Below are 24,082 nucleotides of genomic sequence, written 5' to 3' on the forward strand. Positions count from 1 at the left end.
CTCCATGCTTGTAGACCTTACAGGCTCCAGAATATGAGCTATGCGTTTTCATAAGTTTCTAGTTCTCTGCTATTTCATTATAGCAACCCCAAATGGACTAAAACATTACAGCTAAGTCTGGGCACATTCAAACCATAAACCCCTTGGGAAGGAAATTGGCTTATGAGCTGAACTGTGTGCTCACTTTATAACCAACCTCTAGATGCAGAATTCCCCTCCCAAGACCCACCCTCCACCTTACAACTGACCTCTAGAAGCAGAGTTCCCCTCCCGAGACCTACAGACCGAATCCACAGGGACTTTCTTCTAAAACTGCTTTATTTAAATAAGGTCTAAGTCATGTGCATTTAAAAAAAAAAATTCTTTCAATAAAAGGTTACAAAACCACTGAGGCCTACAAACATCTGTTTATTAGTTTAGAACCCACAGTTGAACCAAGTCGTGTACCATTCCTAATAGGCGAGTTATAACAAAGAAAAAGACTCCACACAACTAAGAGGAAACCTGAAGGAACCCCAGAAGCCAGCAGCCTGGAGATGGAGGCTTTTCCAAAAGTTCACAGTTAAGTGCTCAGTTTAACGGGGAGCAGGAGGAGGGGAGGGAGATGTACCCCAAGACTTGGTGAACACTTTCAATTGTGTCTGAAGGAAGGGATGTCACACAGGGTTTATTCTCTCCGATGCTCTCCCATCTGGCAGAAGCCAACTTAACAGAAAACAACCCAAGTAAAAACTTCAAAGCAGGCAGGCTGTGGGAGTGAGCTCAGGGCGGCCTTCTGCTGTGGGACATGAAGACTCCTTTGGTCACTGGCCATATTTCTTGCTTGGAAATGTATCTCTGATCCCCAAGTTCTCCATGTTACAAAGCTTCAACTAAAACATGGGTTTTGTTTTGAGGTTTTATTGTTCTTGTCATTTTATAAGAGCTGGAATTTCTTGAGTGTGCTTGCCATTCGGCCAGATTCGTCTACCCTCCTGACATCAATAAACCCACAAAACACAATTCCTGCCAAGCTGCTTTTACATGGACAACAGATTTTGGAAGATGATCATATGCCACAGATAAAGTGATAAAATGTCCTTATCTGGTTTCTAGAAATAGGAAAGGAGAAGGGTGCAAATATTTCCTCTCAAAACATCGTGACTAAGACCAACATTTTGGCCTTGGGCTCTATGTCCTCTTGAGTCTCTCTCCCAGCCTCGGCTGCTGTCTGTCCAGTGTTAGCAGTGTGCCCTTCACCAGTAGCACAGGCAGGCTGGTGTTTGTGCTTTGGGCCCCTTTCCAACTAACACCCGCACCTGCTCAGAGCCATCACCTTCCCACCAGTGTGGTCACCGAGAATGTGAGCCCATGCTTGACTTCCCCACCCCACTCAGATGGAGTCGGGTGTCCTCTTCACGTGATCGCCTTGTAACGTAAGCCTTTTCACGGGGAAAAGGAGTTCAGATGAGGCCAAATCACTTTCCACAAGTCGGATTAACTTCCCCCGCCTCCATGCATCGGTCTTTTATTCCACAGGATTTCAGGTTCATTGCACACAATTACATAAGCTACACAAATCAATCTTGAGGTTCAAGGCTTCGAAGCCAAGTGGCACCAGTGAGAAAATCCAGTTGCCACTGTAGAGGCCTGTTTAGCTGCGGCTATTTTAAAGGTTTCCAAAGTTCATGGGGTGGGGTGGCGCTTGGTGCTGGAGTCGGAAACCAACTAGTCGGTCCTAACACACTAAGTAATCCCTCTACCACTGGACCACACTCAGTTGCTTTTTTCTTGTGGTACTAGAGATGGCAGTTGGCTTCTCACATGCTAGGTAAGTGCTCTACCACACAGTCACATCCCCAGCCAAGTTTCTAAAACTCTTGATCAGCAGCTATATGGATGTGAGAAATGACTCTAGAGGGTAGGCCAAGATGGATTAGTGGATATGTACCCCAACTCTCTTTCTGAACCCCACACTTTAAAAGTCATCACCTTGGCAACACCTTCTTGGAGAGCCTGGCAACCCAACACTCTCCAACAGTCACCAATTAACAGGATCACACAGGACCTTTATAAACCAGAAATCCTTTTCCAGTAAGAGATAGTGCTCTGTGGAAAGCCCCTTAGCTCCCAAAGGGGAATGATGGGGCAATATAGGCTCCGAAGAGTCAAGATAAAAATAACTGGAAGGGAAATTATCCAAATCATTTCCTCAAATACTTGCATCTGCAAAGCTGCTCTTCATCTGTAATAAAGGACCCCCAGCTCCCTGCGGAGTTCTGTGGTTTACTGAAGTCCACCGAAGCTTCTGATGATAAGGGAAGGTGCATCCCCTGCCCCTAATTTTGTGCTTTGCTCATGTCCACTGGAGCGTATGTCTGAGACTAAGTTGCTCTGGGTTTCCCTCACACTGCCCATAGGACGGACGGTGCTACCCCGGCAGAGGAGCTAGGTTGCTAAGTGACATCCAGCAAAATGGCCAGCCACAAGCCATCATTTGAAAGCCCACAATGAGACCTTCTAAGGAGGGTGGAGAACAGCAACACACTTACAGAGGAATAGGTCTGTTGCAGAGGTCCACCGTCCTTAAAAGGCACTCTGGTCAGGGGCCCTCGGTCCCTCAACTGCTACACTTCTAGAGCTTTCTTGAGAGCAGACAGGGAGGAACACTTTATGGCAGTGAGGGTCGGGGATGCCTGAGTTACAGGCTGCTCATCTTGCTTGGTTGCATTTCATAGACCAGCACCAAGCTCCTATCATGTCTGTCCCACCTCAAATGGTACAAGCCACACAAGCGGCCAGCTGCCTGACAGTTTCCCTAGTGGAGGGTGTACAGGGCCATCCTGCCCATTCTGCCAATGAGGCTAATTCTAAAAATCAGCAGCATGGCAGCTCAGAGGCTAAGTGAGCACTGTCCTCTCTGTCCACACTTCATAGGACTCCCAAAGAACTTCCTTGATCCCTGTGTTGAATCAACAACAGGACGAGTCTTCATTCTTGGAATTCATCCCCATGTATAAGGTGAAGGTGCTTGCAAGTGTGCAGAGGCCAGAAGGAAGAACGTGTTAGCTTCCAACGCAAAGCCCCAACTCCATGCGGGAACAACGCTTACTGATGGGATGGTGTTCGAGGGCTTGAAGGCACCTGTCATTTCAGCAGGTGGCCTCTATCCTTCCCTTCAGCCCCACTGATGCTTAGAAACTTCTGGATGCCCTGTATCTCAGTACACACCCAGCCCTGACACATGAGCAGGTCAGAGTTGTATGCACTCCAGACACTTTTGTTTCAGATGTTTCTTCGAGCCAAGGAGGAGCCCAAGAATCGGAGTGGCAAACGAAGAGAGCAGAAACACCCAGAAGTGTCCAAACACCAAGAACAGAGGCAGGATCCATTTTTCCCAGGTGTCCACAGAGCAGAGGACATTCATTGTGCTATCTCCAATGACCTTTCCAGTGCAAAAACTCACGGACTCATTGCATCTGCCCCGCAGTGGTCTCACTTTTCTGTTTCACTGGACTTGCCCCAAGGGCATGGCGCTGTCACTTCACCAATTCCCAAGGGTCTCACCGTCACCCATCCTTCTTGGCAAATGGGGAGACTCTCTGCTACAAACCTTCAGACATTCCAAATGGTGAGTCTGCAGAATCCTCTTCCCTTTCAAACATGGCAGATACATGTGACTGCCGTTGGCACTCGAAGAGGCAAAAAAAAAAAAAAAAAAAAAAAGTCTTAGCTATTCCTCTACTCTTCCTGCCCAGGAGCAGTATGTCTGCCAGCTTCATGGCACCTGTGCTGGCTGCTTGGAATTTAATTGCATGTGAAAACATCAGAGAGGCATATGGGCATAGTGAGTATACATATGCATACATGTGTGTACACACATACATACACCCAGGTATGTGAGCACACACACACAAACACTCGGGTATGTGAACACACATGGCAGGTCCTCCTAGGAATGAAAGCTCTTAAGAATGAAACAAAGGAGAGCAGGGATCCAGAGATGGCCAGCTGTCTGCAGCTCCTGGGAACCATGCTGGCTTTTGGGGGTGCTGCAGAGGTTCGTGTGGGAACATTTCTGTGGAAGGACAGTGCCTAGCTTCCCATGGGTCTTTTCAGGTCAGCAGCGGCCCCTGGAGTGTCTGGATTTCCCTTGTTCCTGTAGCTCAGATGGTCTCAGGGGTCTCTGCTATCTCCTCCAGCCTTTGCCGAATCATTAACCGGAGCACCGTGTACCTGGAAACAAAAGCAGCCAGAAGTAGACGGCAGTCTACAACACACCTCTTACGCCTCCCCTGCCACCCAAGCAACGCCAGAGCCCAACTACCCTGCATCTTAGCTCTCATCACTGACCCCTTTCACCCACTTCACACACCCTTGCACACTAGGATGACAGGGAAAGGGGTCAGTTCCAAATTAGACTCTTTTACTATGGTTACAAAGTGTGGCAAATGGTGGCTAGAAACACAAAGATACCAACAGCAATAGAGCCAGGGTCTACTGAGTGCTTACTAAGCTAGAGGTACTGCGCACAGTGCTCCGTATGCAGGGAGGGTATCTCATGGACGTTAGTCAAGGCCGAGCCATATAAAATTACCAGTGTTTTACTTTTTGAGGGTCTATCAAAATGGTAACCTCAGATGGGTCTGCCTATCCCAGTGCCTGCTCTTGCAGAAGAGGCCCTTAACAACTACTGAACACACAGCTTCATGGCTGGTGGGTGGCTTCTGTTTCCCACAAAGTTCCTGAGCTATGGCACTGCTGGACTGGGCATCATGGTACAGGACCCAGGGGGCATACTCCTCATATTTGGAGTTTGTACTATACAGCAAAAGCTATGTTAAAGTCCAGGACGTAGTAAGTGTTCAATAAAATGTCAGCTGCTGTCACACGAATTAGTGAAAACAGGAAATAAATATTTGGCTTTATCCTCCAACACCAGATTAACGACCTTCTATTATATCCACAAAAGGCAGTCTATTCTGTGACCAAACTGAAATCATCGATTCCTCTCAGAAAGATGCTTGCTGAACTCTTCAGCCCAAATGACATTTCCAGAAGAACACATCTAAAGGGAGGAAGGACGGAAAGGACTTCGGAGTGGGCAGCTCAGGCCATCTCTGCTCTGCAGACTACCTTCCTAAGGTTCCCAGCGCATCTGTGTCTTAGCATTCTTTGCCTGCACCCCTTTGAGAAATGCCCCAGAACCTGGGTGGACCCTCAAATGACCTCCAGACTTTGTCCTCAAATAACCCCAGACTCTGAGCCTCATCTGAGGGAACGCCATCTTCCTTCTAGGAGCCTCGTCACACTGCTGTGACAGCACCATGCCACTGTCTGACCCTGCCTCCTGCCGAAGGTTCGTGTGTCTGGAGTCTGGTCTCCACATGGTGATGTTAGGTAAGAGTCGAGTTAATATAGTCTCACAAGACTCCAGTTAGTTCTTCAAATAACAAGTTCTTATAAAAAGCTCACCCCAAGTCCCTTTCTGGCTTCCTGTCTCGTGTGTGGTTATCATTGCCACATCATCTGCCATAAGTCCCTCACCAAAGTGAAGCAGATGTGGGCCATGTGTGCCCTTAAACCCCACACCAGAACTGTGAGCTAAATACATCTCTTTTCCTTTTAAATTACCCAGCCCCGAGTGTTTAGTTACAGAAACAGACAATAGAGTAAGACCCAAGAGAAAGGGACCTCCCTATTTCTAAATCCAGATTCCAAAGAGATTTGAAGCTAACACATTCTTTCCCAGTGTTCTTTCATAAAAGGAAAGGAAAGGATAGTAGCTATCTCATATCCAAGTAAGCTGCTGACACACAAGTGGGAAACCAAAACCCGGTGCTCAGGTCCCTGTCTGAGATCTGGATCTGTCAGATCTCAGGCACCAGTCCCCACAAGGCAGCTAACAGCGGGGCCCTGAAGTCCAGTCTGACCCAAACGTTGTGCTCACCTACGCATCAGCTTCTCCACCTCCCGGTCCTCTTCCTCCTGGAGTTTCTGAATGAAGCTTTTAAGGACTGGCATCTCAAACTTTATGTACTGGGCCACCTGGGGAGGGGGTCAAATCCTGTTGTTATAAAAAGTTTTGCTATCGCTTTCCTCAAGGCACAAAGTCTTCAGAAATCTATTTCCCCACTAAGCCAGGATTTCCTCCTTCTACCCCAGGCTGGTCAAGTCTGCACGAAAAAGCCTGCATTTACATGATTCCAATTTGGCACTTCTCAGTTTTCATTTCATTATTGCAAGCCACAACTCTGGTGACTTCAAACAGAAAAGTACTTCCCTTTCATATACTGACCCAGAAAAAGAGCTCCAAGGGCTGGGAGTGTGGCTGGGGGTGGGGTGGGGATGGGCTCCATTCCCTTCTAGAGCTGGGGGTGTGGCTGGGAGTGGGGATGGGCTCCATTCCCTCCAAGAGCTGGGGGGGGGGGGGGGGATGGGCTCCATTCCCTTCTAGAGCTGGGGGTGTGGCTGGGAGTGGGGATGGGCTCTAGATCCCTCCTGGGGCTGGCAGGGTGGAGGTGGCTCTAAGTTCCATCTCCAGAACTGTAACAAATCAAAGACCAAAGAAGACCTTAGTAAACTGCTTTGTTCTCCCCAGAGGGAATGAGGAGTCATCACAGCCCAGATTCAGTCTCCAGTCTCTGGGTATCCAAATAGGCACTTGCTTCAGGGAAGTTAAAGAAGCAGCTTTCCCTCCCCAGTCAAACAAACAAACAAACAAACAAACAACAACAACAAGAGCAACAAAACAGCACTCAGGAGGCAGAGGCAGGTGGATCTCTGTGAGTTCGAGGCCAGCCTGGTCTACAGAGCGAGATACAGGACAGCCAGGGCTACACAAAGAAACCCTGTCTTTAAAAAACAAACAAACAAACAAACAAAAAAAAAAAAAAAACCAAAAAAGCCCCAAAACAACAACCAAACAAAACCAACCAAACAAAACCACCCCTGTCCTGCTCTCTCAGCTCAACTCCAGGTGTTCCTCTACCCTACAAGTGCTGAGCTTGTCTGGGTGGCTTGGGGGGGGAGGGACACTGGAATTCTTGTAGACTTGACACACTCAATCTCAATGGAGGCTTCAAATGAGCTTCCCCGGTTTGGACTAGGTTTTTTCTTTTGAAAATTTCAAAAATGTTTTGTAACGTGTACATATGTACATGTGTGTGAGTACAGGAGCTCAAGTAAAGGGCGTGCGTGTACCACGGTGTGTGTGCGTGCGTGTACCACGGTGTGCGTGCGTGTACCACGGTGTGCGTGCGTGTACCATGGTGTGTAGGTCAGAGGAAAACCTCATCTTTCACCTTGTTTGAGACAGTCTCTGTTGTTTGCCACTGTATGTGACAAGCTAGGTGGCCCAAGAGGTGAGGAGACCCCTGTGGAGTCTCCTGCCTCCACCTCCCATCTCACTGTAGAGCACTGAAATTACAGACACATGCTGCCACACCTAGATATATGTGGGGCCTGGGGATTTGAACTCAGCTCCTCACACATGTGCAGCTCTTTACCCACTGAGCCATCTCCCCAGCCCCAGTACGGGTTTCTTATGCTCCTAACCACCTACTGTGGGGAGAAGAGCCCAGGGAGCCACTGCCCTTCTGCTGGGTCTGAATAAGATACAAACTCACCCCAGAGCCTAGCACAGGGCTGCAGAATCGTGAGAAAAACGGTGAAGGTTATAAGGTACTTGGATTTGGGGGTGCTTGTTACTATATCAACTAACACCCAAGAAGAGAAATTCCCTGCTGAGTTCTTGGTGTTGGGAGCATGCTTCCCAAGCTCTCAGAACCCCAGCACCCTCTAGAGGCTCAAGAAATGCAATCCTCTAACAATCCCCACAGGGCCTACCTTCCACTGCTGTCAAAAGAACCTGCCATTAAAGCAGGGCAGCCACAGGGGACAAAGCTCTGGTTAAAAAGTCATGCTGTTGAGCTGGCTTCTGGAGCCCATTACCTATGGCAGGAAGCCTTGCTCACCCTTGATGCAGTGGGGCAGGGCTTGGTCCTGCCTCAACTGAATGTACCAAGCTTTGCTGACTCCCCATGGGCGGCCTTACCCTTTTGAAGGAGGGAATAGGACAGGTTTGGTGTGTGTGTGGGGGGGGTGCTGGGGGGAGCGGGAAGAGGGATCTGTGGTTGGAAAATAAAATAAAATAAAAAATGTAAATGTAAAATAAAAAAATCATACTGTAACCAATAAGCCTCCTCCCCCCCCCCCCCCCCCCCCCCCCTGCTGTTGAGGGCGGACCACCAACCACAAGGGACTCACATCATAGGTGACTTCCTCTACCTGGTCCTTCTCCATCAGGAAGACTTTGGAGACCTGTTCACATGGGCCCTGGAGGATGCGGGCGATCAGGGGGTAGTCGGAGTTCTTCAGCTTCTGCTTCTCTGAAAGCAACACCATCAAGGTTGATTGAGTTCAGCCCAAGATCTTTCTCACCAGGAATGGCGGCCAGTTTATTGCTCCAAATGGGACAGGCAACTTAGGAGATGCAGCCACACAAGTCAGACTATGTTGGGATGAACTACTCACCATCTGTGGTTAAAAGTAGTCCCCCCAACACACACACACACACACACACACACACACACACACACACACACACTACCCCTCCCCCCTACACTTGTTCTCCATTTACACACATACCAGCCCCCCATACAGACACATACTAGCCCCCCCCCCCACACACCAGCCCCACACACACATACTAGCTCTCCATACACACACACTAACCCCCCATACACACACACTAGCCTCCTCCCCCTCCCCCCCATATACACTACCATGCCTCAGACCCTCTGGAAGATGCTACTCCAGTTCATTTTCTAATAGGCAGTTAAGCTTGGGGATTTAGTATTACTGCTTACATGACATTCCCCGGGGCTCTTGTCCCTCAAGCCCACCAGGCTTGGGAACAAACAGCATTTAGAATTTTAGGAAACATCAACAATGGAATAAAGAGTTTTGTTTTGAACTTGCTATTTTGAGTTAATTGAAGGATTTGAAGTGTACTGTGCTCTTCAGACTCACCACCGCTAGTATGGACCACGTACAGAGCAAACTCCTCTGCCGAATTCTCAATCTGAATCAAGAACAAAAAATAATCCAGTGAAACATCCCAGCTTTGAGCCATTCCCTCCACCTCCACTCTTCAAAGCCAGACTCTAGGCTTCTGCAAAGTCAGGACCTTTTATTTACAACCCAGGAGTACACGCAACAGGAAGGGAACTGTCAATCATGCCAGATAATAGCATCGGAGCATCCTTCGCCGGCAATGTTCGGGAGAAGACACGTTTCAGGTTTGGGGATTTGGGCAGAAGTTTTACCAGTTTAGCTTCCTTCTACAAAAACCTGAGACCCGAGATGATGACTGAGTCACATCATTGCTCACAAAGTTTCTGAGGTTGGTGCATTTTAGATTTCAAGCTTTTGGACTGGTTTAATTAACACACTTAACGCGTGTCCGCTCATGTCATACCATGGCATCCCACAAGACGTGGGCACCACCCTGCCTACAAATAAGAAAGCTGGGGCACAGAAAGGTTAAGGCAACTTGCCCCACTCAATTCAGCCACTTGGCAGGTGGTGCCAGGGCACCCAAACTCTGAGCCTTGTGTCCTAGGTTGCACTGGTTCCATGAAAAAAAAACAAAAAACAAAAACAAAAACAAAACTCTAGCCAGTAAGACAGCTAGTGGGCAAGGGTGCTTGCCATGTAAGCCTGACAACCTGAGCTTGAGCCCTAGAGCCTATAAAAAGTGGAGGGGGGAATGGACTCTACAGAGTTGTCGCCTGACTTCTGCAAATGCATTGTGGCACACGCCCCCAAACACACACACCCTGGCACAAGCAAACACAGATAATAAATACGAAATTAAGAACACAGGAATACAAGGGCTGAGGGTGTTTGTTGCTCAGTGTGAGGACTTGGATTTGGGTCCTAGCAACACACAAAAAAAACTAAACATATAGATAAAAATAAAATCATTGGAAAAAAAAAAAGAAAAAGAATACTAGCTAGGCTCATTATTATAGTCCCAGCCAGTCAGGAGGCTAAAGTCATTGGCTCTCTTTAGGCCAATCTGGGCAACATAGTGAGGTCTCTTCTCAAAAAAAAAAAAAAAAAAGTAAATGTGTGATATTTTGTTTGTGCTCTAACAAAGAAAGCTTGCCTGGAGATCAGAGTATGGAGCTAGCCACCAGTTAACCATAGAAGTCAGGCAGTGGTGGAGCATACCTTTAATCCCAGCACTAGGGAAGTGGAGACATGAAGTGATATGGCCGGATGGAGACAGGAGTGCAAGGAGGGAGAAGACAGGAGCTCAGCCCCTTTGCTTTTGTTTTTTGTTTGTTTTTCCAGACAGGGTTTCTCTGTGTAGATTTGGAGCCTGTCCTGGATCAGCTCTGTAGACCAGGCTGGCCTGGAACTCACAGAGATCCGCCTGCCTCTGCCTCCCGAGTGCCGGGATGAAAAGCGTGCACCACCACCCGTCTCTCCCAGCTCAGCCCCCTTTTCAGGCTGAGGAGCTGGGGAGGTAAGAGGTGGCTGTGGCTTGCTCCTTTGTCTCTCTGATCTTTCAGCATTTACCTTGATATCTGGCTCCAGGTTTTTATTATTGCAAGCAATTAGGATTTGCGCTACAAGTAAATACTTGGTGTTTTAATTATCATCTTGACATAATCTAGAATCACTGGAAAATGAGCCTCAAAGAGGGATGTCTAGAGTCTGTAGGTCTGTGAGAGCTATCTTGATGTTAATCGAGGCAGGGGATCTGCTCACTGTGGGTGGCACCGTTCCCTAGGCAATGGATCTGGGGTTGTAGAATCCTGGGAAAACTCGGCAAGCCCCCGCCCCCCTACCCAAACATCCCTGAGGCCCTGCCCACCCTGACATCCCGCCCCCCTACCCAAACATCCCTGAGGCCCTGCCCACCCTGACATCCCAGAACCCACCCCCCCACCCCCCACCCCCCCACCCCCACCCCCCCACACCCCCACCCCACACCCCACCCCCCCACACCCCACCCCCCACCCACCCCCCACCCACCCCCGCTCCGGCTCCACCCACCCTGACATCCCTGAGGCCCCGCCCCGGCTCCGCCCACCCTGACATCCCCGAGGCCCTCAGCCAATGAGAGAACTTGCCTTAAATTTGTTGAGCAGCAGCTTCAGGACCTGGGGGGTTGTCATGGTACTGTTGATGCGCACGTTGGTGACAGAGCCATAGGCTGGTGTGAAAACTGATGTCTGTCAACAGAGGGGTCTGGCTTAGGGGAGGAGCGGGGACAAGGGCTGAGTATCAAAGCCAGCGCGTAAGGGGCCCAGCGACAGTACTGGAAATGTACTTGAGGAGAGCCCCAGACACTCTGGCCAGCATCAGGCATGGATGCAGACAAAGTGGCCCTTAGAGTTTCCCCAGCTCAGACTATGCTCACCTGGGAAATTGAGCTCCAAAGAGCAGGGTTAGAGGTGAGACCAGATAAGCAAAATATTCAAAGACCCTTCTTTTGAGAGGCCAGCCTCCCACCATGCACTTGGGCATGAGGTGGTCTCTGGCCAGCCTCCCACCATGCACTTGGGCATGAGGTGGTCTCTGGCCACCCTTGCACCATGCACTTGGGCATGAGATAGTCTCCAACCACCCTCCCACCACACACTTGCTTCTGGGGGGATTTAAGCAGCGGAAAGAAAGGGAGGGTTAGCTAGCTTGGGGTCCCCGAGGTGGCTGTATGCTGAGCTGAACTGAGACCTGTAGCCTTGCTCAAAATTAGTTATCAGCTCAGGAGGTCAGATGGCAGCAGAGAAAAGAGTAAATCATTATGGTCCATTTTCAGGGGGTACATTCACAGCTTGTCGGGGAACAGAGAAGCAGGGGGTACCAGCACCGAGCCCTTGTCTTCTCCTGCTGGTACCAGTGCTTACTTGGTTGAACACTCTCGGTCCATCCTAACTGTTGAAAAGCTACAGGCAGTCTGCTACCCAACTGAGCCCTATGTTCAGAAAAGGAGGGAAATTCAAGTCCCAGGCTAGAAATTAGAAAGGTCTGCATCCAGAGCCAATAGGATGGGGAATTGTACCTCTCTAAAGAACTCAGCCAGTTGGGAACTTAAGGATCAGTTAAATGTGATTAGGAATATAAAAACCAATGTTTTGTACCAAATGGCCCTGCAGCCTGCCTACCTTTTCTCTAGGATGCCACTGATTTGCAAAGTCATGAAATGTACTTTGTACTTTTGTTCTCTACTTTCACTAGGTCTCTAGTACTCTTATAATGAAGTGAAGGTCACTTTCTCACACTAGGAGGAAAGCACAGGGTGCTGGGTGCTGGGGGAGGCCAGGTGGGAACAGAAATTAACTACACAGATTGACCGGCCAAGGCAAGGGAAGGGTTCGTGAGATGTGCTCATGGAACTCTGAAAGCTAAGTCTGCCTCATACAGCCTACTGAAATCTCCCACGCCTAGTAGGGACTATTCCTCACCCAAAGTCCTGAATCTCTCAAGAAGCCAGCAAAGCCTCCATCACACTCACAACCTTTAGACTGAACCAAAACTTCTTGGCTTCCCAGGTCCTGTGCCCATGCCCTCCCCCAACACCCCGGCACCTCCCGGCCTGCGACCACATGGCCACAGCACTGAAGTGGCAGATACCCAGAAAATAGTGATGTCCCCGAGGTTTTTCCTCTACCTTGTGGTTGTAGAAATGGCCATTGATAGAGAAACGATGGCGTCTGATGCGCCGCTGGTCACTGGATGTTCTCACATTGCCACGGCGGCGCACCCCAACATCGCTGCGTGTGCGCATCAACTGTGGGGTATCCTCCTGCACAGGCTTCAGGCCCCTCGAGTCTGAAAAGGAAGAGAAGTGAACTGTTTGCTTGAGCCCTTTATAAAATGATTTCCTGCTGGAGGAGACATAACCCAGTTTCCTGAGGAGTTAACAGTGCACAGGTTCCAAGCACAGGCCTCAGAGCCAGCTCTCCAGACTCAGGCTCTCTCCCCGCCGTGTTTCCCTGGCCTCTCGTGCCTCAGTTTTCTGAAGGGGCAACAAGTGAGGGTGTAAGGAAGTTAACACATAGAACAGGGCTGAGAACAGTGCCTGACCTAAGGGCGTGCCAGATGCTGCAAACAAGCTGCCACAGGGCACAGCCTGGAAGAACCTTGAAGGCTGGGTTGAAATTAGCCAGTCATGAAAGGGTGTGTACTTTGTGAGTCAACTCACAAGAGAGCAAAGTCACAGAGACAAGAAGTCAAATGGTGGCTGCTATTGATGAGGGGACTGGGGGAATAGGGCTTCTGACAAAAGCTGTCACTCATCCGGAGAGATAAGAAGGAGCCATGCCCTCTCCAAGTGGGGAGAGCAGGCCGTCTGCCTGGATTTGTATGAATTTGCATGCATTTGCCTGTTTCATTGCGAAGGATGCTGCAGATTGCTTTAAGAGAGGGAAACCAAAGGGGAGGAGGTGGGAGATTTAAAATTCTTTCAACTTAAAATAAAATAAAAAAAAGATACTGATCCATGTGGGTTTTATATATTTACACAAAGTCACAGGTTAAACCATGGCGCTGTCACTCAAACGGCCTCTAGCTGGAGGGTCCTCTGCCGTTCACATACCTGTGGGGCTGGGTGTCTCCCTGCTTTCAGCAGGCGTATCCACTTCCGAGATCTGAACGGTGGGCATGGTGAGAGGCTTCAGGGTGGAGCTGAAGGTAGCAAGCAGGACAGACTTGTTTAGCCCCTGAGAGGACACGTCCCAATTTCACGCCCCCTTCCTGCAATGGGAGCAAGCTTTTGCCCATGCCATGCAGGAGGGCACTAGCACCCATCCGTCAGGCAAGAGGCCGACAGGCTGTGCTGAGTGAGCGCGCATCCAGGGGCTGGTACAGAGCCCATTCTAAGGCTGGATGGGGGCGGGGAACTGGGGAGGAAGGTGGCCATCCCCACCTCTGCACCAGCACAAGCTCCCGATCCATCATCAGACCCAGAACAAAGCCTGTGTGTGGCCTGTACCGACTCTCAAAGCACATGTGGGGTCTACAGCTCATGTTCTCAGGACACGATACCAGGCTGCGTTTCTTTCTTCCTTTCTTTCTTTAGAAGAATATCTCAGGAACTATCTACGGCTCAGGAACCAGGAATGCTCTCAGGGCTGCAAGCCGGAGAAGGGGCCACACAACAGGTCACCTGAGCTGAGACCCGGGTTTGACTGGGAGCCCCAAAGAGAAGGGGAGGCACCTCAGAAAAACACATCTGAAACCAACAGGGGATTCAGTCTGAAGGGAGAGTCTGCTCCACAGTAAGGGCCGAGGTGAGGAGAGGGGCTTTCTAAGGCCTGTGTTCCTGGGAGGATGGCGTTAAGGGAAGAAAGGGAAAACTGAAAAGCTGCAAGAATTTCTCCTTACGGCTGTCTAAGACTCAGTCCGCACCCTCCACAGATTGGCAGGCGCTTGGCCCAGGTGGCACCCCCCTCTCTCTGGGGTCCAGAGCAGAAACTGGCCTTGCCACCTCACACACAGTCCTGTAGGCAACATTTACGTTGTGCTGGCATCTGGGACATGCTTCTGAAAACCCTTAAAATATTTACAGGCTTCAAGAACCAGCTTGTTATCATGGGGAGTGGAGAAAAACCGCAAGAGTGTGGACTGAAGGACCCCTGGGCAGCTGCAGCCAAGGGCATCAGGGGAAAACGGGATTTTTTAAACTGTCTTACTTAAAGAACAGAATGTAACAATCTAAAGGTCAGTGCCAGCACGGAGGGTCCGGCCCAGAAGCACAGTAAAAGTGCTGAGAACAAGCCCAAAAGTCCTGACCAGGCTTCCCCATGCCCAGTGGGCGGGGCAACAACCTCCCTCCTTCCGGTCTCTTGGGAAGAGCCAAGGTTGATTGGAGGTTTGGCTGTTGTGCAGATATTTCTCAACTAAGGAGAATGATACACTTGGCTGTGGAATGCAACATTGTTCCAGGCAGCCAGCAGAGAGGGAGGGCTCAGTTCCCCTTTAAAGTAGAAAGCACGTCACTGTGGTTTTGGCTCAGCAGACATCCCACTCCACCCAGGCTCTGGCCCGAACGCCACCCACCTCAGCAAGTTTCGAGGGGAACAAGGCTAGTCACTTGATCTTAAAACTGAAGTCCCAGAGAGAACAAAAGATCTGCCGGGTGCTGGCAACCAGTTGTTCATCTGGCCACTGAAGGTGGGAGATCAGACATGGTCTTCACCGGACTTGCAGTGAGGACCAATAGGAGAGTGCCATGACCTGTTCCAGGTGTACGGGAGACCCCTGGCTGACCTCACTTGGTTGGCTCAGACAGAACATTCCTGTTCTTCCATTAGGTTCCACCAAGATAGCGAGAACTTTGATCAGTGGGTTCAAATCCTAGATGTCCCTGGCGCAGGCCCATTCCAGCCAGGAGGATGTGTGTGGGCTGGCGCCCTGTCAGAAGCCTGCAAGCTTGGAGCAGTGAGCCACTAACAAGAACCTTTGAGGAAGGACCCTCTGCAGCCCACTCCTCAGTGCTTCCCCTTGCTGACTCAGAACCACTCCTCCTCACTCTGTGCCTGTGGACCTCCCCACCCCAAAACCACGGCAGGTAGCAGAGGGGGTTCTAGGACCAGGGGCCCCAGACACCCTCAAACTCATCTCCCCTCACTCACCCCTGCGCACCCAGGTTACAGCCGGAGTGCCATGAGGAAGAGGACGGAGGGGGACGGATGCGTTCATGGTCATCCTGCATCTGGAGCCGAATGGGTCTGCGCAGCCCCCAAGAGATATTCAGCAGTCCCTCCACGATGAACTCATCTTCTTCCTGTCACGAAGCCACCAGGGTGCTGAGCCCAGAGTGGGATGCGCGTGGTGTGCAAATCCTAGCTCTGAGGCTCGCTCTGTAGTGAAGTCCTGTGGCAAAGTCCCTAGCTCCCTGCCACTGACCTCAAAGGTCAGAAGCACAAAGGTTTCTGGGAAGGAGCTGAGCTGAGGGAAGGCTCTTGGCAGCATGTGAGAGAGTCCCCAGCAACACGCTCCCCAAATCCTGTTTCTTTGCTTGAGATACAGATGTGCAGTTCATCAAAAGCTTTGTATGGTCTTAGCCTAATGACTTCAAGGAAATCAGAATACAATGGCCAGGTATGAGGGAGAGCTCATACCTCGGGTGCCAGTGCTCAGGAAGCTGAGGCAGAAGGATTGCTATCAGCTCCTTGCCAGTAGGAGCTACAGAATGAGCACCTACCTAAAAAAGACATGTTTGGAAGGGAGGGAGGGAGAGGGAGGGAGCAAGAGGGAGGGAGGGAGGGAGGAAAAAAACAACAAAAATGGAAGGAAGGAGAGAGGGAGAGAGGGTCAGGCCCTTAAAGTAACAGAGACTGGCCTTACTAATTAGAAGGAAGAAGAAACCCCTTGAGCTGGCTGTTTCCCTGTGTTTAGCAATCCGACCTGACTTTGGGTAACAGAGACTCAAAGCCTTCCCCAAGTTTACTTACAGAACACACTCCTGGAGCAGAACCGTGGCCTTAAAAGGTGTCAACTGTCTGCCAGCTGCCATGTTGACCTGATTATTTTTTTAAAGCAAAACTCCCTTGTGCTTGTCACAATCTAACACACCACAACACTTCCCAAGAGGTGAATAAATCCTTCAGGAATTTCTAAGTTATACCAAAAGGTTGTTGACTTTTGTTCAATGTAAAACTTCCCCAACTGCAGCTCTCCAATCCGATTCAGGCTGTGAGATCTCGGAGAGGAACTACAGGGTCTTTCTGGTTTGATTACAAGATGTTCCCACAGGCTATGGGCTAAACATTTGGTTCCTTGCTGGTGGACACCTTAGGAAGAAGTGTCTAACTGGAGGAAGTGGATCACTGAGGGTTATATCTGCTCTCTAGTAACTTCCCATATATCTCTACTTCCTATCTGCCATGAGGTGAAGAAATTCTCCGGCCACATACTTCCACCACCAGCATGTTCTACTTGGGCCATGAAGCCAAGTAACCACAGACCAAACCCTCTGAAACTGTGAGCACAAATAGAACCTCTCTCTTTTTAAGTTGTCTGCCAGGCTGTGCATTCACTGCTGCACAAAGTAATCCAAGAATAGAAGCAGGACAGCCATGCAAGGACCTAAGCAAGGCTCACGCTTACAGCCCAGCCACCAGTTAATCCCCTACAAGGGTCAGGCTTTTTTTTTTTTCCCTTTTGAACCCAAGCTTTCATGAGTGCCAGAACCAGGGCCACAAACATCTGTTGAGTGATCAACGGATTTGGGCTAACGAATCGTCCTCATGGGAAGGGTGAGACTAAAAGAGATGAGCGAGGAATGTAACAATGTTAGGGAGGGCATTTGGTGTTCTCAAGGAGGAAGGCTTTATGTAGGCGGGCTGTTTATATGGTTTCCAGCCAGCCAGAACTGGCATCGCTCCTTTACTTTGCTTAATAGCAGGATGGGATTTAACAGGCAATAGGACCGTAAGTGAAGTGCTTGAGGAGACAGAGAAAGGCCACAGTACCTTGTATGCTATTCCCCAACAGCTTGCCTTAGCAACTGAAAGTCACCACTTGCTCTCTCTTCCTATGAACTAAATCGCCAGGGGCTGATCCCTTGAAAATGTGTTCTAGTTAGCCAAGAACAACTGAGAATAAGTTATTCTAACAAGCGTCTTTATAGTTTACAGAAACAGATACAGGATGAATAAAAAGAAGAAGACCCACTGACATCCTAAATCCTAGGGTCATTTGCCATGGCAGAAGGGACAAGAAAGAGACTGAACTCTACCAGGGCAGGAGCCTCCAGGCCTCCATGGGGACACCTTACCTCTCGGTGTCGGAGTTGCAGGTTCTGGCCTTCATAGTATAAGTTGTAGGTCTTCAGATGTAGGAGAAGTTCATTCCTGGGGGAGAAGTACATTGCCAGCTGAAGTCATCACAGTGCAATCATTCCCTCTCTTGCTCACCCTCCAACTGGCCTCAGCAGTCCTTTGAGGATATGCACACATGGGTGTGCATGCATGCACGCACGTACGCACATGCATGAAGAGTTCTGCATCAACCACCCCATTGACACCTTTCCCCATGATCAGGGTCAAGATCAACATTAGGAAGCAGCCTGGGAACGTCATGGCAGCCTGTAGACAAAGACCAACATCTCCAGCATTGGGCCCCAACCAGCAGATGTCAGTCACAGACTCAGACAAATGCCTTTCCGTGCCAACAGGACTTCTGCCTCTCTCTGGCCTTTCTTCTCTCTTTCTACTGTGAGTGAGGACAAGGTGACCTCTATCGGCTTTCACAAAGCTCTGAGACTTCTAGCCCTTTTAGGGAGTTGACAGGGATGACTTGGAGGCTCAGCTTAAAGCATTGGAGAAACCAAGCCTGTCAATTACAAAAGCCTGTTTTCTTCAATGGAAGGAAATGGGAGATGCCTAGTCACCTGGAATGCCAGAGTAAAAAGTGATCAGTCAGCCTGGTGATTCTCTGCTAGTCTATTAGGAGGCAGCCGCCACGTGAATCCCCTCAATATCCTGAGCATTGTTTAGACCACATCCCTACAAAAGGGGCCCCATGTACTTGGCATCCTACACCAATACAAATCTATCCTTATGTGAATCACAGATTCTTCTCTAGGCCCTAGCCCTGAGCTCTGTTTATCAGCCAATAGAATCCATTCTTATTGTAAAGGTCACAGGTTACAAGTTCTACTATATTTAAATGTGTAAAGAAAGCAAACCTTGAGGTCAGTCCCTGGAGGGCTTGACCCAGTGTCTGCAGAGACAGCACTGACCTGAGTTTCATTTTTCACCCCTCAGGGATCATCTCACTGCAGGCCACGAGGCTTGCAAGGGGTGGGGAGGTGTTTGTCCCCGACTCTGGGCTTCACTGACAAACCCCTGTTAGGTTTAGCAATTTTTTTTTTTTTTAGCTTTCTAGAGGTTTATTGGAAGAGAGAGAGAGGGAGAGGGAGAGGGACAGAGAGAGAGAGAGAGAGAGAGAAAGAAAGGGCCACACGGGGGGGGGGGGGGGGGGGGGGAGGAGAGAGTGGGGAAAAGAAGAAGAGGTTTAGCAAATGCCTATCAACAGACTAGGTGAATAAAGGAAGTTACTGTCACCATGGGTTAACACAGCAATGAATATACACACTACACTGATGAGTCTCGTGTGTCTTATGTTAAGGGGAAGAAGGCAGACCTATTGGGGAGCAGTAAATAGACATGGGCCAGAGGATTCCTTGGGACCCTGGCAATCTTCTGCTCTTGATACATGTGACTACTGTTTATCACTCCATGAACGACACCAGGTGACAGCTTGGGAAGCTGCCTATCTTGTGTGTCTGCCTGCTTCCCAGGGAAGAGGTGACAGAGCTCAGCCCATCTAAACCCAGCAGGCCAATAGGAAGATTTCGACCCCAATGGAGAGTGTGGGCCCCAGTGGAAGTTAAACCCACTGGAGTGTCCTCGAAACTCAGACTAGTCAAACTTCAGCAAAGGAGTCATCCACACAAGCTGGACTGAGTTAGAGAAAAATGTCACTCCCCAAAACCCAACCAAAGGTTCACTGTGCTATTCAAAATTCCTGCTCACTAGAAGTCCCCAGGGAAACCCTTTGGTGAAGATTTGAGAATGTTCTGGATCTCATACAATAGGCATTGCTATGTAGTGGCTAAGACAATTTAGTCTCAGATAAGCTAAGTAATTTTTAAAGGTAGGAAGTATCTAAGAGGTAAAATCCCTACTGGAGGCACAGCTTAGTCTATAAGGCCCTGGATTTGATCTCGAGGAGATTGGAATCAATGTCTACTCAACCTCTGTCATTTTAGCTACAAAGCCTGTTCCAGAGACATCAACGTACAGAAAGCCATGGACCAGTCCCTTCTCCTTTTTCCTTCCTCGTAGTATGAATGAACCTCGTACTTGGTGGTGCTAGGCAAGTGTAGCCAGAGCTACATCCCAGCTCCTTTTTCTTTTTAATTTTGAGATAAGATTTTACTAAGTTACCTGACTGGCTTTGAACTCACCACACAGCCCAGGCTAGCTTTGAACTGGCAATCCTCCGCCTTCCAAGATGCTGGGATTAAAGGTGTATATCACCACACCCCACTCTCTCTTTTATTCAGAGGGTACCTGTGCCTCTTTTAGTCAGAGCCATGGCAGTCCATGACACCATCGCAGCCTAGTCTTTCCAGAGGCAACCCCAGGAGGAGCAGTGAGCCGTGTTTGTGTCCATTTATGGGAGCTGTGACAAAAGGCTATAGACTAAGGGGCCTAAAAACAATAGGATTTCACTTCTCAGCTAAGGCTGAGGAGTCCAGGAGGAGGCTACAGCTGAGTCAGCATTTAGCAAGGGCTGGTTCCTCCCCGCTTCCTCATGTGGCAGAAGGATAAGCCAACACCCTCCGGCTTTTCTAAGGCCATTAATTCCCTTCACAGACAAGGGTTCCACCCCTACAGAAGCCCACATCCCAATCCATCACCATAGACTTCAGAGGGAAATGGGGGTGGGGTGGGTTACACACATTCGGACCCTAGCAAGCAGCCCTCAGCCAACTCCTCTTTCCGGAAGCCTCGTTTGAGTTCCCACAGGTGCTGTGTCCTATCATCCCTTTACTGGTCAGGCTAGGTTCCCTGAGGCATGTTTTCATCTATGGCTGCTGGCTATCTTGCCGCTGCTCTTCCTAGTCCACGTTGAGCTGTTTAGCTGCTCACACAAGTGAGACCCCTCTCCCAGTGGCTCTGTCTACCCGCGGGGTACCAGCATTGGCAGAGCAATATGACAAGATGTCTTACTTGGACATGTATTTATCTTGTCCGCACGGGACTAGGGTAGTTTGGTGAGTGTAGTCCATCCTTCCTTTCTCTTTTCGTCAGAAGAAGAGGCCTGTAATTGAAAGGAGAAGCCAGGGTTTAGAGTCAGGTGGTGACCTTGGTAGATCCAGCAAAATCAGCGGGAATGGCTCTCCTTCCCCCAGATCCACAGCCAGAGCTGATGAGATGCTATACTGCCTCCCGCTGGCCTCACACCCTAAAAAAACACCCACAGGAAAGAAAGAGTATGACCTCCGCCCCAGCCAAGGAAAATACGGAAAACAAAGATGATCCCAAGGATGGCCAATGGGTTTTCTCTCTAAAAGGACATCTGCCACATGGAACAGCGTCTCATCTGGCAGGGACATCCCAAAGTCTATTTAAGTTGACCTAGGACAGGAAACCATCTGAAATAAAGCCATGCCCAGCAGCACAGCACAGCTCTGTGAGCGCCACTGGAGTGCAGTGTGTGAAGGCAGTTCATTACTTGGGAAAACAAGTAATGGATTAGGAAACTCAGCCTCATTCTTTTATTTCATGTCACAGTAACATATGCATATGTCTACACAGCCCACGTATATGAAAGCATATATTCCAATCTGCTACATAATATGCCAGGGCTCCTCGGCCTTCACCCACTGACATGTGCAGCTGGACTGTGCTCTGTTGTGGCTCTGCCCTCTGCATTGGAAGATGCTTGCCAGCCTCCCTGACCTCTTTCTGCTGGAAACTAGTAGCACGGTCCCAGGCATGACTATCACAAAAGTGTCTAACACTGAGCAATGGTGGCACAAAGCGGGAGGGTCGTGAGTTTGAGGCCAGCCCAGGCAAGTTCCAGACAAACCTAGACTATAATGAGATTACGTGCACAAAAGAAAAGCCAAGTCTCTAGATATTACTTAGTGCCCCCTGTAAATGAGTAAAAGGCTGCTTTCTCTCAGGAGTGACACCCCTAGCCTCCCCCCCCCATCCCCGCCCCAAAAAAAAAATTATTAAGAGAATTCCCAGGGCTAGAGAGACATCTCAGTAGTTAAGTGCATTGGATCTCTTCCAGAGGACCCAGATTGGACGGACTTCCAGCACCCACATGGCAGCTCACAACTGAATATAACTCCAGTCCCAGAGGATCCAATGCCCTCTTCTGGCCTCTGTGGATACTGCACACACTCAGTGCCCAGACACACATGTAGGCAAAATACTTCTACACATCAAATAAAAACAGATAAATGTCAGAAAAAGAAAAAAAAGCATTAAAAAGTAAAAATGACAGCAGGTAAGGCTTGGCTGGTGGCTAGCCCATCCTCACCACTTTAGTATACATACTTGCTGTGGCAGGTAGGTGCCTATTCTGCCTTCCTGCCAGTTACCAAGCCCTGTTATTTCTGAGGCACCATGGGCACCAGGCACCTTCCCTGACACACTTCAGCATGTCTATCATTAAACTGAATTCACTGTTTTGTGGGAACAGAAGGGGCCTGACCTGATCATACCTTGACTTTGACTCCAAGAGAACTGAGCCAAACCTCTGACCTGCAGACCTGTCAGACAATAAATCTGTGTTGTTTTAAGGCCCCAGGTCTGGGTGATTTGTCCCAGCAACTATGCGAAATGAATAAAAGGCTTCCTCAGCCAGAGTGAGATGCACAGCCCATCTGTGTACTCAATAGTGGGGCCCTTAGGACACAGTGGGGTCTGAGTTCTAAATACTTGTGTTTTTCCAAAAACCCAACATAATCTGACTATAAAAACAAGTAAGTATGTACTGTGCAGAAAGAAGAGAAAATAACAGGGCAGGCAGACTGTTTTAAGAGCTTTTCTTTCCTTTTTAAGTGGTAGTTACTCTTATCTAGCAAATACCCCCAAAAGTCCGCTTCCTATGCACTTGCAGGTTTCCACATTCCATTAGCATTCACTGTGTGCCTGTCTGTGCAAAGCAAACAGTTTCCCTGCTCTCAGTGTGCAGGTTGGAGAAACGGGAAGAGTAAACAGTTCTGTCAAGGGAGGACCATGGTGGCCCACAGGAAGGACACATCTGAGTTTAGGTTGGGTCCTGGGGGCCAACTGAATTCAGTGATACACACACACACACACACACACACACACACACACACACACACACACCAGGTGTCACTGACAAGAAGGTGACGACATCAGTACAGGGTAGATGTGTCCAGGCAGAAGTACACCTGTTATGGAATATTAGTTAAAGATGTGTTACATTCATTTATGCCATGGAATATTTGTTTAGTGATGCAAGGATGTGTTGCATTCTTTTATGTTGCATTTGTTTAACTCTGTGAAGCTGTGTTACTGTGCCTGTCTAAAACACTGAAGGGGCAAATAAAGAGCTGAATGGCCAATAGTGAGGCAGGAGAAAGAATGGATGGGCTGGCAGAAAGAGAATACAAGGGGGCAGAAATCTGGGAAGAGACGGAGGAGCGAGAAAAGAGGAGGATGGGGGGGCGGAAAGGGGGGTAGCCACCAAGCCACAGAACCAGACACAGAATAAGAAGGAAGGAAAAGGCCCTTCTCTGTTCTCTCTTCTGCCCCCACTATCTCTCTTTCCCTCTCTCTGCTCTCTGCACGTGCTTTCCTTCAGGCCTGGTTCTTTTGTCCTCCGCCCTCCCCCCAATAAAGCTCTGATACTGGGGGTGGGGTGGGGGGGGAGTAAGAAGGAAGGGAAAGGTATACAGAGATAGAGAAAGGTAAAAGCACGGAGGCAAAAGATAGATGGGATCATTTAAGTAAAGAAAAGCTGGCTAGAAACAAGCCAAGCTAAGGCCAGGTGTTCATAAGAAAGAGTAAGACTCTGGGTGATTCATCTGGGAGCTGGGTGGTGGACCCCCCAAAGAGCCAAAGAGTGAAAACAACCAATAACACACACCCTTTGTACAAGATGGGAGTGTGAGCCTCTGAGTTAGAACAGATAACATCATGAGAACGGAGAGGGTTAGGGCAAGCTTCCAGGTGGCCCAGCCAAGAGAGTGGGCAGAGGGGAAACAAGAGACGTGGTGTTCTGAAATCTTTAGGACAAGGTGTCCAAGACAGAGGTGATAGTGGAGCCAGGAGCTGGTGGTGAAGCCCAGGGAACAGACAGACACGTGGAGGCTGACTGGAACTACATGAAAGTTGTAGGTGACCTTGGTCAGAGTCATTCTAGAGTCAGGTTCCAGTGAAAATCAGATTAATGGTAAAGAATGAGCCTGGTCACTAGCTCTTTTCTCACCTCAAACGCAGAGGAAGTAATATTATATTCTTTTCTTTGCCTAATTCCTATCTTCCTTCTATTATTGGTTCTTCTGAAAAAGCTTATCCCCTCT

General features: G+C 49.2%; 1 protein-coding gene across 1 annotated transcript in view; it reads right to left on the reverse strand.

Annotated features, from left to right (window-relative positions):
* Nucleotides 1–388: 388 nt before the first annotated feature.
* The window catches only part of Rassf2 (Ras association domain family member 2), a 39,021-nt gene continuing 15,327 nt past the window's right edge, over nucleotides 389–24,082 (reverse strand). The window contains exons 2-11 of the mRNA XM_036185289.1: nucleotides 20,745–20,835; nucleotides 17,780–17,855; nucleotides 15,633–15,784; nucleotides 13,595–13,683; nucleotides 12,668–12,828; nucleotides 11,127–11,228; nucleotides 9,013–9,064; nucleotides 8,248–8,369; nucleotides 5,930–6,027; nucleotides 389–4,215 (exon numbers count right to left, since the gene is read on the reverse strand). Of these exons, the coding sequence (XP_036041182.1) occupies nucleotides 4,146–4,215; nucleotides 5,930–6,027; nucleotides 8,248–8,369; nucleotides 9,013–9,064; nucleotides 11,127–11,228; nucleotides 12,668–12,828; nucleotides 13,595–13,683; nucleotides 15,633–15,784; nucleotides 17,780–17,855; nucleotides 20,745–20,803 (981 nt within the window). The 5' untranslated portion in view covers nucleotides 20,804–20,835 and the 3' untranslated portion in view covers nucleotides 389–4,145. The remainder of the gene's footprint in view (nucleotides 4,216–5,929; nucleotides 6,028–8,247; nucleotides 8,370–9,012; nucleotides 9,065–11,126; nucleotides 11,229–12,667; nucleotides 12,829–13,594; nucleotides 13,684–15,632; nucleotides 15,785–17,779; nucleotides 17,856–20,744; nucleotides 20,836–24,082) is intronic.

This window comes from Onychomys torridus, chromosome 4 (genome assembly GCF_903995425.1).
Source record: "Onychomys torridus chromosome 4, mOncTor1.1, whole genome shotgun sequence".
NCBI lineage: Eukaryota > Metazoa > Chordata > Mammalia > Rodentia > Cricetidae > Onychomys > Onychomys torridus.